We start from the raw sequence: 14,761 nt of genomic DNA, 5'->3' as shown, positions 1-14,761 counted from the left end.
AGGCTACAGAGGGGAGGACGGCTCATAAGAATGTCTGGAATGGAACGGTATCAAACACATGGAAACTACGTGTTTGATGTGTTTGTTACCATTCCATTATATCGTTCCAGCCATTACTATGAGCCTGTCCTCCCCAATTAAAGGTGCCACCGACTGATATATATCCATACAAAATCTTAAAACTTGGACTATGGAGACCTATTCAGAAAATAATGGAAGACCACATGTAACTTACGTGGCGTGGTGTGCCTTGACTTGAGTACGGCAATTGCGTCCCCAATAACAGTCAGGCCGAGACGTCACAGCAGCTGTGGGAATGAATATCAAACAAATTAAAGCTTATTTCATATCCAATCCATTTTTATTTGTCACATGCGCCGAATACAACAGGTGTAGACCTTACAGTGAAATGCTTACTTACAACCCTTTAACCAACAATGCAGTTAAGAAAAATAAGTGTTAAGAAAGTATTTACTAAAATACACTGAAGTAAAAAAGAAAAATCAATAAGTAAAAAAAATTATAATTAAAGAGCAGCAGTAATATAACAGTAGCGAGGCTATATACAGGTGGTACCGGTACAGAGTCAATGTGAGGGGGCACAGGTTAGTCGAGGTAATATGTACATGTAGGTAGAGGCAAAGTGACTATGCATAGATAATAAACAGAGTAGCAGCAGCGTAAAACAGGGTGTGGGGACAATGCAAATAGTTCGGGTAGCCATTTGATTAGCTGTTCAGGAGTCTTATGGCTTGTGGGTAGAAGCTGTTAAGAAGCCTTTTGGACCTAGACTTGGCGCTCCGCTACTGCTTGCCGTACGTTAGCAGAGAGAGCAGTCTATGACTAGGGTGGCTGGAGTATTTGACAATTTGTAGGGCCGTCCTCTGACACCGCCTGGTATAGAGGTCCTTGATGGCAGGAAGCTTGGCCCCAGTGATTTACTGGGCCGTACGCACTACCCTCTGTAGTGCCTTGCGGTCGGAGGCCGAGCAGTTGCCATACCAGTCAGGATGCTCTCAATGGTGCAGCTGTAGATCCTTTTGAGGATCTGAGGACCCATGCCAAATCTTTTCAGTCTCCTGAGGGGTATAGGTTTTGTCGTGCCCTCTTCACAACTGTCTTGGTGTGTTTGGACCATGATAGTTTGTTGTTGATGTGGACACCAAGGAACTCGAAGCTCTCAACCTGCTCCACTACAGCCCCGTCGATGAGAATGGGGACGTGCTCAATCCTCCTTTTCCTGTAGTCCACAATCATCTCCTTTGTCTTGATCACGTTGACGGAGAGGTTATCATCTCTGACCTCCTCACTATAGGCTATCTTATCGTTGTCAGTTAGCAGGCCTACCTCTGTTGTGTTGTCGGCAAACTTAATTATGGTGTTGGAGTCGTGCTTGGCCATGCAGTCATGGGTGAACAGGGAGTACAGGAGTGGAATGAGCACGCACCCCTGAGGGGCCCTCGTGTTGAGGATCAGCGTGGCAGATGTGTTGTTACCTACCCTTCCCACCTGGGGGCGGCCCGTCAGGAAGTCCAGGATCCAGTTGAATCCAATGAATAGCATTCTCACGTAGGTGTTCCTTTTGTCCAGGTGGGAAAGGGCAGTGTGGAGTGCAATAGAGATTGCATCATCTGTGAATCTGTTGGGGCGGTATGCAAATTGGAGTGGGTCTAGGGTTTCTGGGATAATGCTGTTGATGTGAGCCATGACCAGCCTTTCAAAGCACTTCATGGCTACAGATGTGAGTGCTACGGGTCGGTAGTCATTTAGGTAAGTTACCTTTGTGTTCTTGGGCACAGGGACTATGGTGGTCTGCTTGAAACATGTTGGTATTACAGACTCAGTCAGGGACAGGTTGAAAATGTCAGTGAAGACACTTGCCAGTTGGTCAGCGTACGCTCGGAGTACACATCCTGGTAATCCATCTGGCCCTGTGGCCTTGTGAATGTTGACCTGTTTAAAAGGTCTTACTCACATCGACTACGAAGAGCGTGATCACACAGTCATCCGGAACAGCTGATGCTCTCATGCATGCTTCAGTGTTGCTTGCCTCGAAGCGAGCATAGAAGTAGTTTAGCTCGTCTGGTAGGCTCGTGTCACTGGGCAGCTCGCGGCTGTGCTTCCCTTTGTATTCCGTAATAGTTTGCAAGCCCTGCCACATCCGACGAGCGTCGGAGCCGGTGTAATACTATTTAATCTTAGTCCTGTATTGATGCTTTGCCTGTTTGATGGTTCGTCGGAGGGCATAGCGGGATTTCTTATAAGCGTCCGGGTTAGAGTCCCGCTCCTTGAAAGCGGCAGCTCTACCCTTTAGCTCAGTGCGGATGTTGCCTGTAATTCATGGCTTCTGGTTGGGGTACGTACGGTCACTGTGGGGACGGCGTCATCGATGCACTTATTGATGAAGCCAGTGACTGATGTGGTGTACTCCTCAATGCCATCGGAAGAATCCAGGAACATATTCCAGTCTGTGCTAACAAAACAGTCCTGTAGCTTAGCATCTGGGTCATCTGACCACTTCTGTATTGAGCGAGTCACTGGTACTTCCTGCTTTAGTTTTTGCATGTAAGCAGGAATAAGGAGGATAGAATTATGGTCAGATTTGCCAAATGGAGGGCGAGGGAGAACTTTGTACGCGTCTCTGTGTGTGGAGTAAAGGTGGTCTAGAGTTTTTTCCCCCTCTGGTTGCACATTTAACATGCTGGTAGAAATTAGGTCAAATGGATTTAAGTTTCCCTGCATTAAAGTCCCCGGCCACTACGAGCGCCATCTCTGGATGAGCATTTTCTTGTTTGCTTATGGCCTTATACCACTTGTTGAGTGTGGTCTTAGTGCCAGCATCGGTTTGTGTTGATAAATAGACAGCTTTTAAAAAATTGTGTAGTCTAAAGCTTATCAGGCGAGCAAAACCAAGACTTCCTTAATATTAGATTTCATGCACCAGCTGTTATATCTTGCCGATGCACCGAAAACCCCACCAGCTGTATGTTATCCATGTCGTCGTTCAGCCACGACTCGGTGAAACATAAGATATTACAGTTTTTAATGTCCCATTGGTAGGATAGTCTTGATTGGAGCTCATCCATTTTATTATCCAATGATTGTACGTTGGCTAATAGGACTGATGGTAGAGGCGGATTACCCACTCGCCATCGGATCCTTACAAGGCACCCAGACCTACGTCCCCGATATCTCTGTCTCTTCTTCATGCGAATGACGGGGATTTGGGCCTTGTCGGGTGTCTGAAGTAAATCCTTCGCATCCGACTCATTAAAGAAATAATCTTTGTCCACTACGAGGTGAGTAATCGCTGTCCTGATATCCAGAAGCTCTTCAGTCAGAAGAGACGGTGGCAGAAATATTATGTACAAAATAAGCTACAAATAACGCTAAAAACACACACACACACACAAACAATAGCACAATTGGTTAGGAGCCCGTAAAACGGCAGCCATCTCCTCCGGCGCCATTCATTGTATTGATGTATTGTGATTGCTGCCAAATGAATTGCCTCTGACGACATCAAAGTTCTCTGAATCGGAATTGTCCTCTCCCAGTATCTAGCAGTTAGAGCAGGGATTCCCAAACTTTTTTTGGCCCACAACCCCATTTTGATATCTGAAAATTCTCAAGACCCCAACCATGTGAAAAAAATTATGTAGCCTAATTAACAGCCAATGCTTACTTTTTTATTTGAGGCTATGGCAGAAAATTGAAAAACATTCTAACAATATTTCTGATCATCTTAACTCACCATCACATACTTTTAATGTGGGGCTATGACAGTCAATTGCAAATTAGTCTGACATAATGTGTCTTCTCGCCACCACTAATGAGATGAGGATGCTCGACGCATGTCGCGTCGGAGCTTCTCAAAGTCAAGGGGCGTGGTCGACAGTGCACCGCATCTCTGCGGTCACATCCAACTGGATCGATATTTGGTTTTAATGCAGACGAGATCACCGAATCCAGCTTCACACAGATATGAGCTGGCGAAGGGTACCCTGAGTTTTATGGTGCTTTCAAGAAAACGGGGAACTACGAGGTCAAATCATGACGTCAGTGATCTTCACGTCGGAAAGACGGGGCTCTAGAAAGAGGCTAGAGTTCCTGTTCAAAAATATTGATCAACACCGGAGCTAATTTTTTTCTGAGTTCCCAGTTGTCTTGAATGCACGGAACTCTGAGATTTCTAAGCTCCCATTTCCGAGTTTCCAGTTGTTTTGAACGCGGCATCAATGCTCAGAGGGAGACGGAAGGTTATTTCCTTTGAGTCAGGAACCAAAACACCTCCGTAGTGACCCGTGAATGCATTCGGTCACGACAGCTCGATCAGCTGTTCGAGTTCACTTACCGGCATATCAACTGAGCCAGGATCACAGTGAAACGGATTGGGAAGTACAGTTGAAGTCGGAGGTTTACATACACTAAGGTTAAAACTCGTTTTTCAACCACGCCACAAATTTCTTGTTAACAAACTATAGTTTTGGCAAGTCGGTTAGGACATCTACTTTGTGCATGACACAAGACATTTTTCCAACAATTGTTTATAGACAGATTATTTCACTGTATCACAATTCCAGTGGGTCAGAAGATTACATACACTAAGTTGACTGTGCCTTTAAACAGCTTGGAAAATTTGAGAAGATTATGTCATGGCTTTAGAAGCTTCTGATAGGCTAATTGACATCATTCGAGTAAATTGGAGGTGTACCTTTGGATGTATTTCAAGGCCTACATTCAGACTCAGTGCCTCTTTGCTTGACATCATGGGAAAATCAAAAGAAAACAGCCAAGACCTCAACAAAAAAAATTGTAGACCTCCATAAGTCTGGTTCATCCTTGGGAGCAATTTCCAAACGCCTGAAGGTACCACGTTCATCTGTACAAACAATAGTACACAAGTATAAACACCATGGGACCACACAGCCGTCATACCGCTCAGGAAGGAGACGCGTTCTGTCTCCTAGAGATGAACATACTTTGGTGCAAATCAATCCCAGAACAACAGCAAAGGACCTTGTGAAGATGCTGGAGGAAACAGGTACAAAAGTATCTATATCCACAGTAAAACGAGTCCTATAATCGACATAACCTGAAAGGCCACTCAGCAAGGAAGAAGCCACTGCTCCAAAACCGCCATACAAAAGCCAGACTACGGTTTGCAACTGCACATGGGGACAAAGATTGTACTTTTTGGAGAAATGTCCTCTGGTCTGATGAAACAAAAATAGGAGTGGCCATCACAAAGCCCGGACCTCAATCCTATAGAAAATGTGTGGGCAGAACTGAAAAAGCGTGTGCGAGCAAGGAGGCCTACAAACCTGACTCAGTTACACCAGCTCTGTCAGGAGGAATGGGCCAAAATTCACCCATCTTATTGTGGGAAGCTTGTGGAAGGCTACCCGAAACGTTTGACCCAAGTTAAACAATATAAAGGCAATGCTACCAAATACTAATTGAGTGTATGTAAACTTCTGATCCACTGGGAATGTGATGAAAGAAATAAAAGCTGAAATAAATAATTCTCGACTATTATTCTGACATTTCACATTCTTAAAATAAAGTGGTGATCCTAACTGACATAAGACAGGGAATTTTTTACTAGGATTAAATGTCAGGAATTGTGAAAAACTTAGTTTAAATGTATTTGGCTAAGGTGTACGTAAACTTCGGACTTCAACTGTAGGTCCCAAAGTGCTCTTCCAAGCGTTGTAGGTGAGCAGTAAATCACTCGTGTGGGACACTTCTTGACAACGTTTACTAACAGTATTCTGGATAGTTGCTCATATCCCGCTTAAGGTCTTATTCGGGATAAGTTGTTTACATGCACCTTTGATATCCCGCTCATGAGTATCCCTGTATCCATGAATAAACAGAATATTCCTCATTTAAGTATATGGGTTGAATGGAACAGTAACTGAAATATGGACACTGACTGTAGGCCTACAATGAGGGAAAAAAGTATTTGATCCCCTGCTGATTTTGTACGTTTGCCCACTGACAAATAAATGATCAGTCTATAATTTTAATGGTAGGTTTATTTGAACAGTGAGAGACAGAATAACAACAAAAAAATCCAGAGAAACGCATGTCAAAAATGTTAAATTGATTTGCATTTTAAATGAGGGAAATAAGTATTTGACCCCCTCTCAATCAGAAAGATTTCTGGCTCCCAGGTGTCTTTTATATACAGGTAACGAGCTGAGATTAGGAGCACATTAGGTGCTCTGTCCACAGAAGCAATCAATCAGATTCCAAACTCTCCACCATGGCCAAGACCAAAGAGCTCTCCAAGGATGTCAGGGACAAGATTGTAGACCTACACAAGGCTGGAATGGGCTACAAGACCATCGGCAAGCAGCTTGGTGAGAAGGTGACAACAGTTGGTGTGATTATTCGCAAATGGAAGAAACACAAAAGCACTGTCAATCTCCCTCGGCCTGGGGCTCCATGCAAGATCTAACCTTGTGGAGTTGCAATGATCATGAGAACGGTGAGGAATCAGCCCAAAACTATACAGGAGGATCTTGTCAATGATCTCAAGGCAGCTTGGACCATAGTCACCAAGAAAACAATTGGTAATACACTACGCCATGAAGGACTGAAATCCTGCAGCGCCCTCAAGGTCCCCCTGCTCAAGAAAGCACATATACAGGGCCGTCTGAAGTTTGCCAATGAACATCTGAATGATTCAGAGGAGAACTGGGTGAAAGTGTTGTGGTCAGATGAGACCAAAATCGAGCTCTTTGGCATCAACTCAACTCGCCGTGTTTGGAGGAGGAATGTTGCCTATGACCCCAAGAACACCATACCCACCGTCAAACATGGAGGTGGAAACATTATGCTTTGGGGGTGTTTTTCTGCTAAGGGGACAGGACAACTTCACCGCATGAAAGGGACGATGGACGGCGCCATGTACCGTCAAAACTTGGGTGAGAACCTCCTTCCCTCAACCAGGGCATTGAAAATGGGTCGTGGATGGGTATTCCAGCATGACAATGACCCAAAACACACGGCCAAGGCAACAAAGGAGTGGCTCAAGAAGAAGCACATTAAGGTCCTGGAGTGGCCTAGCCAGTCTCCAGACCTTAATCCCATAGAAATTCTGTGGAGGGAGCTGAAGGTTCGAGTTGCCAAACGTCAGCCTCGAAACCTTAATGACTTGGAGAAGATCTGCAAAGAGGAGTGGGACAAAATCCCTCCTGAGATGTGCGCAAACCTGGTGGCCAACTACAAGAAACGTCTGACCTCTGTGATTGCCAACAAGGGTTTTGCCACCAAGTACTAAGTCATGTTTTGCAGAGGGGTCAAATACTTATTTCCCTCAATAAAATGCAAATCAATGTATATTTTTGACATGCGTTTTTCTGGATTTTTGTTGTTGTTATTCTGTCTCTCACTATTCAAATAAACCTACCATTAAAATTATAGACTGATCATATCTGTCAGTGGGCAAACATACAAAATCAGCAGGGGATCAAATACTTTTTCCCCCTCACTGTATAACCTCTCACATGTAGCGTAATATAATATTAACTCCTGCAGAATTATGCATTTCCTGCATACAAATGTTAATTTTGTCTTAGGAACAGGAGTGGAGAAATATTATTTATTTGTTTCAGCATATCTCGAGAAAATGTGAATGCGCGTGTAATGCCTTATCTTTGACACTGTTATGCAAGCAGACTATTTCAACCACATAAAATATTCACCCAAGACGAATTTATTTTATTTATTTTTTTTTAGTCATTTTTAGCAGACGCTCTTATCCAGAGCGACTTACAGTTAGTGAATACATATTTTTTTTATACTGGCCCCCCGTGGGAAACGAACCCACAACCCTGACGTTGCAAACGCCATGCTCTATCAACTGAGCTACATCCCTGCCGGCCATTCCCTCCCCTACCCTGGACGACGCTTGTCCAATTGTGCGCCGCCCATGAGTCTCCCGGTCGCGGCCGGCTGCGACAGAGCCTGGATTCGAACCAGGATCTAGTGGCACAGTTAGCACTGCGATGCAGTGCCTTAGACCACTGCGCCACTCAGGACTATCAGAAAAGTGTTTAGTTGTTTTCTCAGCTTTTCATTTCATTTAAACCGGTCAAACTGATGACATTTTGCATAAGCCCAATCTTTCCACTGTTTTGGAGTTATTGCGTTTTCTACCCGGTTCCTAAACAAAACAGACAACTTTACCGGTTTTAACTAGATTACTAATGCATTCATTCTATCGATGAAGACATTCTGGTGAGCACTACTTTATTTAGTCTTTGGGGGCAACAAGTTGACAGAAGAAAAGCTGCATGTATCTAACTATAGTTGACAAAACAAATCGCCTACTAAATGTCGGAAATTATAAGCAGACACTTGTCTAAATTAGGGGTGAAAGTAGCCAGTAGTAAATTATAGTGAATAAATTATAGTAGACTCAATTATTATGGTGGACCGAACTGCGCAGGTAGCCTACTTTTTGAAGTGATTTGTGTTTGACAATCAGATGAAAACATCACACAACACCCATGATGTGTAACTGAGCCTGTGCAGACCCCAAAAACAACATGTTTACATGTCACAGTATCCCGTCTTAGATCAGCATATCCCAGGCATCTTATCCGGGTTTCTCGTAACCAGGATACAAGCTTTTTCGGTGTTTATGATGTTTATATGTGTCAACTCAAAAACAGAATACTAGAGTATGCTGAATAACAACAGGATATTGGTGTGCATGTAAACGTGGTCAATGATGCCATTTCTGTTAGAAACATGCACACCCGAGGGAAGGGGGCATGGTTAGCTTTTGAAAGACTATCCAATAAGAATGATTTAACTCATCTGTAGAATGTTTTTGTATTCCCCTTGCATGCTTGCGTTCAGTTCATTCAGTTTCCCAAATATGTCTGTTACATAGGCAAGGATTACTTTTCCTTTTCATTACACAGTATGTCAACCAAGTCTTTTTTGTTGTTGTTTTTTTACATCCATTGTGAATGACAACAGTTCCTCTCTCAATACGAAAAATATTTCCAAAACTCTCCTTTGATAACCACCAAGCCTCGGTGTAAAATAGAACATTGTCATGCTCTGATCCCATATCTCCACAGTTTTGCAAACAGGCGTGCGCATAGTGTATGTGGTTTGATGTAGTTTATAATCAAAGTTACCTGCTACAGTATATCTGAGTTCTGTGCTCAGCTCTTTTACCGCCAGTTGCTCTCGGCGTATCATACAATGCGTCCATATGGCAGAGGGAGACATTCATAACTAGAGTGCAGAGGCCTGCCCGCCGTCCCATCATAGATGGCGCTCCATCTGTGCAAAAGCCCACCATTCGATTCCATGGAATCTGTTTTTCATCAATATAGCCATGCAGCACGCTGAACATCCCCTGTGCCGTTTCATGCTCGGGAATCACGAGACAGAACAATATGTCCTCGTGAATAGCATCCCCTGACATGTATAGCGAACAAAAGTCAATGCATGCGCATCTCGGCCCTCACAGCTAACGTCCATTTGGAGAGCACAAATTGATTGTTAGCAATAGCATACATTCTTAGTTTAACAGTTATCTAACAAAAGGTATTGACGTGAGTTTCTGTGCCTCTGACTCCCCACACATTGTTTTCATCATATCAATTGCGGCCGGTAATATCAAAGTCTCTGCAATACTATGTGGTTTCATAGCGTAGCGGGCCTAGCCATTTACCGTGCTGCCTTTTCCCATGATCTAAAGGCGCTCTCTGGATGAATTTTATCTTTTAGATTTGAATAATTTTCATTTCAATTTTTAAGGTTAACCACATTACATTGATTTTGAGATACAAAGACGATATTATAATTAATATACACTACCGTTCAAAAGTTTGGGGTCACTTCGAAATGTCCTTGTTTTCGAAAGAAAAGCAATTTCTGTCCATTAAAATAACATCAAATTGATCAGAAATACAGTGCAGACATTGTTAATGTTGTAAATGGCTATTGTAGCTGGAAACGGCTGATTTTTAATGGAATATCTACATAGGCGTACAGAGGCCCATTATCAGCAACCATCAGTCCTGTGTTCCAATGGAACGTTGTGTTTGCTAATCCAAGTTTATCATTTAAAAAAGGCTAATTGATCATTAGAAAACCCTTTTGCAATTATGTTAGCACAGCTGTAAACTGTTGTGCTGATTAAAGAAGCATAAAACTGGCCTTCTTGAGACTAGTTGAGTATCTGGAGCATCAGCAGTTGTGGGTTCGATTACAAGCTCAAAATGGCCAGAAACAAATAACTTTATTCTGAAACTTGTCAGTCTATTCTTGTTCTGAGAAATGAAGGCTATTCCATGCGAGAAATTGCCAAGAAACTAAAGATCTCATACAACGCTGTATACTACTCCCTTCACAGAACAGCACAAACTGGCTCTAACCAGAATAGAAAGAGGAGTGGGAGGCCCCGGTGCACAACTGAGCAAGAGGACAAACACATTAGCGTCTAGTTTGAGAAACAGACACCTCACAGGTCCTCAACTGGCAGCTTCATAAATAGTACCTGCAAAACACCAGTCTCAACGTCAACAGTGAAGAGGCGACTCCGGGATGCTGACCTTCTAGGCAGAGTTGCAAAGAAAAAGCCATATCTCAGACTGGCCAATAACAAGAAAAGATTAAGATGGGGAAAAGAACACAGACACTGGACAGAGGAAGATTGGAAAAAAGTGTTATGGACAGGCGAATCGAAGTTTGAGGTGTTCGGATCACAAAGAAGAACATTTGTGAGACGCAGACCAAATGAAAAGATGCTGGAGGAGTGCTTGATGCCATCTGTCAAGCATGGTGGAGGCAATGTGATGGTCTGGGGGTGCTAAAGTGGGAGATTTGTACAGGGTAAAAGGGATCTTGAAGAAGGAAGGCAATCATTCCATTTTGCAACGCCATACCCTGTGGACGACGCTTGATTGGAGACAATTTCCTCCTACAACAGGACAATGACCCAAAGCACAGCTCCAAACTATGCAATAACTATTTAGGGAAGAAGCAGTCAGCTGGTATTCTGTCTATAATGGAGTGGCCAGCACAGTCACTGGATCTCAACCCTATTGAGCTGTTGTGGGAGCAGCTTGACCGTATGGTACGTAAGAAGTGCCCATCAAGCCAATCCAACTTGTGGGAGGTGCTTCAGGAAGCATGGGGTGAAATCTCTTCAGATTACCTCGACAAATTGACAACTAGAATGCCAAAGGTCTGCAAGGCTGTAATTGCTGCAAATGGAGAATTCTTTGACAAAAGCAAAGTTTGAAGGACACAATTATAATTTATACTAAAAACTATTACTAGTCAATGACTACATTTCCTATTCATTTTGCAATATTTCCTATTCAAACTCATTTCATGTATGTCTTCATGGAAAACAAGGACATTTCTAAGTGACCCCAAACTTTTGAACGGTAGTATATACAGTGGGGAAAAAAAGTATTTAGTCAGCCACCAATTGTGCAAGTTCTCCCACTTAAAAATATGAGAGAGGCCTGTAATTTTCATCATAGGTACACGTCAACTATGACGGACAAAATGAGAAAGAAAAATCCAGAAAATCACATTGTAGGATTTTTTATGATTTTATTTGCAAATTATGGTGGAAAATAAGTATTTGGTCAATAACAAAAGTTTCTCAATACTTTGTTATATACCCTTTGTTGGCAATGACACAGGTCAAACGTTTTCTGTAAGTCTTCACAAGGTTTTCACACACTGTTGCTGGTATTTTGGCCCATTCCTCCATGCAGATCTCCTCTAGAGCAGTGATGTTTTGGGGCTGTCGCTGGGCAACACGGACTTTCAACTCCCTCCAAAGATTTTCTATGGGGTTGAGATCTGGAGACTGGCTAGGCCACTCCAGGACCTTGAAATGCTTCTTACGAAGCCACTCCTTCGTTGCCCGGGCGATGTGTTTGGGATCATTGTCATGCTGAAAGACCCAGCCACGTTTCATCTTCAATGCCCTTGCTGATGGAAGGAGGTTTTCACTCAAAATCTCACGATACATGGCCCCATTCATTCTTTCCTTTACACGGATCAGTCGTCCTGGTCCCTTTGCAGAAAAACAGCCCCAAAGCATGATGTTTCCACCCCCATGCTTCACAGTAGGTATGGTGTTCTTTGGATGCAACTCAGCATTCTTTGTCCTCCAAACACGAAGAGTTTAGTTTTTACCAAAAAGTTATATTTTGGTTTCATCTGACCATATGACATTCTCCCAATCCTCTTCTGGATCATCCAAATGCACTCTAGCAAACTTCAGACGGGCCTGGACATGCACTGGCTTAAGCAGGGGGACTGTTTGAGGTTGTGGACAGGTGTCTTTTATACTGATAACAAGTTCAAACAGGTGCCATTAATACAGGTAACGAGTGGAGGACAGAGGACCCTCTTAAATAAGAAGTTACAGGTCTGTGAGAGCCAGAAATCTTGCTTGTTTGTAGGTGACCAAATACTAATTTTCCACCATAATTTGCAAATAAATTCATCAAAAATCCTACAATGTGATTTTCTGGATTTTTTTTTCTCAATTTGTCTGTCATAGTTGACGTGTACCTATGATGAAAATTACAGGCCTCTCTCATCTTTTTAAGTGGGAGAACTTGCACAATTGGTGGCTGACTAAATACTTTTTTCCCCCACTGTGTGTGTGTATATATATATATATATATATATATATATATATATATATATATATATATATATATATATATATATATATATATATATATATATATATATATATATATATATATATATATATATATATAAACCAGTCAAATGTTGACACACCCACTCATTCCAGGGTTTTTCTTAATTTTTACTATTTTCTACTTTGTAGAATAATAGTGAAGACATCAAAACTATTAAATAACACATAGTAACCAAAAAAGTGTTTAACAAATCATAATATATTATATATTTGAGATTCTTCAAATAGCCACCCTTTGCCTTGATGACAGCTTTGCACACTATTGGCATTCTCTCAACCAGCTTCATGAGGTAGTCACCTGGAATGCATTTCAATTAACAGGAAATGTCTTTCCTTCTTAATGCGTTTGAGCCAATCAATTGTGTTGTGGCAAGGTAGGGGGGTATACAGAAGATAGCTCTATTTGGTAAAAGACCAAGTCCATATTGTGGCAAGAACAGCTCAAATAAGCAAAGAGAAACGACAGTCCATCATTACTTTAAGACATGAAGGTCAGTCAATACAGAAAATGTCAAGAACTTTGAAAAGTTATTCAAGTGCAGTCACAAAAACCATCAAGCGCTATGATGAAACTGGCTCTCATGAGGACCGCCACATGAATGGAAGACAGAGTTACCTCTGCTGCAGAGGATAAATTCATTAGGATTTACCAGCCTCAGAAATTGCTGCCCAAATAAATGCTTCACAGAGTTCAAGTAACAGACATCTCAACATCAACTGTTCAGAGGAGACTGTGAATCAGGCCTTCATGGGTCGAATTGCTGCAAAGAAACCACTACTAAAGGACACCAATGAGAAGAAGAGACTTGCTTGGGCCAAGAAACACGAGCAACGGACATTAGACCGGTGGAAATGTGTCCTTTGGTCTGGAGTCCAAATTGGAGATTTTTGGTTCCAACCGCCGTGTCTTTGTGAGACGCGGTGTGGGTGAACGGATGATCTCTGCATGTGTATTTCCCACCGTAAAGCATGGAGGAGGTGGTGTGATGGTGCTTTGCTGGTGACACTGTCAGGGATTTATTTAGAATTCAAGGCACACTTAACCAGCATGGCTACCACAGCATTCTGCAGCGATACGCCATCCCATCTGGTTTGGCCTTAGTGGGACTATCATTTGTTTTTCAACAGGACAATGACCCAACACACCTCCAGGTTGTGTAAGGGCTTTTTTTACCAAGAAGGAGAGTGATGGAGTGCTGCATCAGATGACCTGGCCTCCACAATCCCCCGACCTCAACCCAATTGAGATGATTTGGGATGAGTCGGGACGGCAGAGTGAAGGAAAAGCAGCCAACAAGTGCTCAGCATATGTGGGAACTCCTTCAAGACTGTTAGAAAAGCATTCCAGGTGAAGCTGGTTGAGAGAACGCCAAAAGTGTACAAAGCTGTCATCAAGACAAAGGGTGGCTATTTGAAGAATCTGAAATATAGAATATAGTTTGATTTGTTCAACACTATTATTATTATTATTCTACAATGTAGAAATAAAGAAAAACCCTGGAATGAGTAGGTGTGTCCAAACTTTTGACTGGTACTGTATATTAAAAAATCCTCAGGATTTTGGAAATTCTCCCGCGACCCCATTTCCATATCAGGCGACCCCATTTTCATTTGCGACCCCTAGTTTGGGAATCGCTGAGTTAGAGGCTGCTCTCGCTCACCAGGAAGTGCAGAGGCAGGGATGTTCTGTCTGTATTTGTAGGCCAGCTCCCCGAAGGCTCGCAGGCCACAGCAGAAACACAGTATGGCGTTACTGTTGATGCGATAATCTGGGATACAAAAAGTGGAGAGAAAGAGAGTTACTAGTGTGTCCCAAAGTGAGTTGGAAGGACGCTCTGCACTGTCAGTAGGACTGAGAACCATGTTCAAGATTGGCAGCTTAAAGGTGGTTACAGCTCATCGTTTTTGCAGTTACGAGATATGGCGATAAAAGACCGGGAAATGGTGTCTCAGGAAGCACATTTATATGACGTAGAACTTTTCTGAGATGTGCAACTGCAAAAAAGACAACCTGGAATGCTTCAATCT

The 14,761-nt window shown here is 42.7% G+C and overlaps 1 protein-coding gene across 1 annotated transcript in view; it reads right to left on the bottom strand.

Moving 5' to 3' along the window:
- The window catches only part of LOC311144972 (E3 ubiquitin-protein ligase CHFR-like), a 35,965-nt gene that overhangs the window by 4,419 nt on the left and 16,785 nt on the right, over positions 1–14,761 (bottom strand). The window contains exons 16-17 of the mRNA XM_084181170.1: positions 14,395–14,502; positions 236–308 (exon numbers count right to left, since the gene is read on the bottom strand). Coding sequence (XP_084037296.1) covers positions 236–308; positions 14,395–14,502 — 181 coding nt within the window. The remainder of the gene's footprint in view (positions 1–235; positions 309–14,394; positions 14,503–14,761) is intronic.

Source organism: Coregonus lavaretus (assembly GCF_964263955.1).
Source record: "Coregonus lavaretus genome assembly, chromosome: 17".
NCBI classification, from domain to species: domain Eukaryota; kingdom Metazoa; phylum Chordata; class Actinopteri; order Salmoniformes; family Salmonidae; genus Coregonus; species Coregonus lavaretus.
This window is presented reverse-complemented; position numbering and strand designations above follow the sequence as displayed.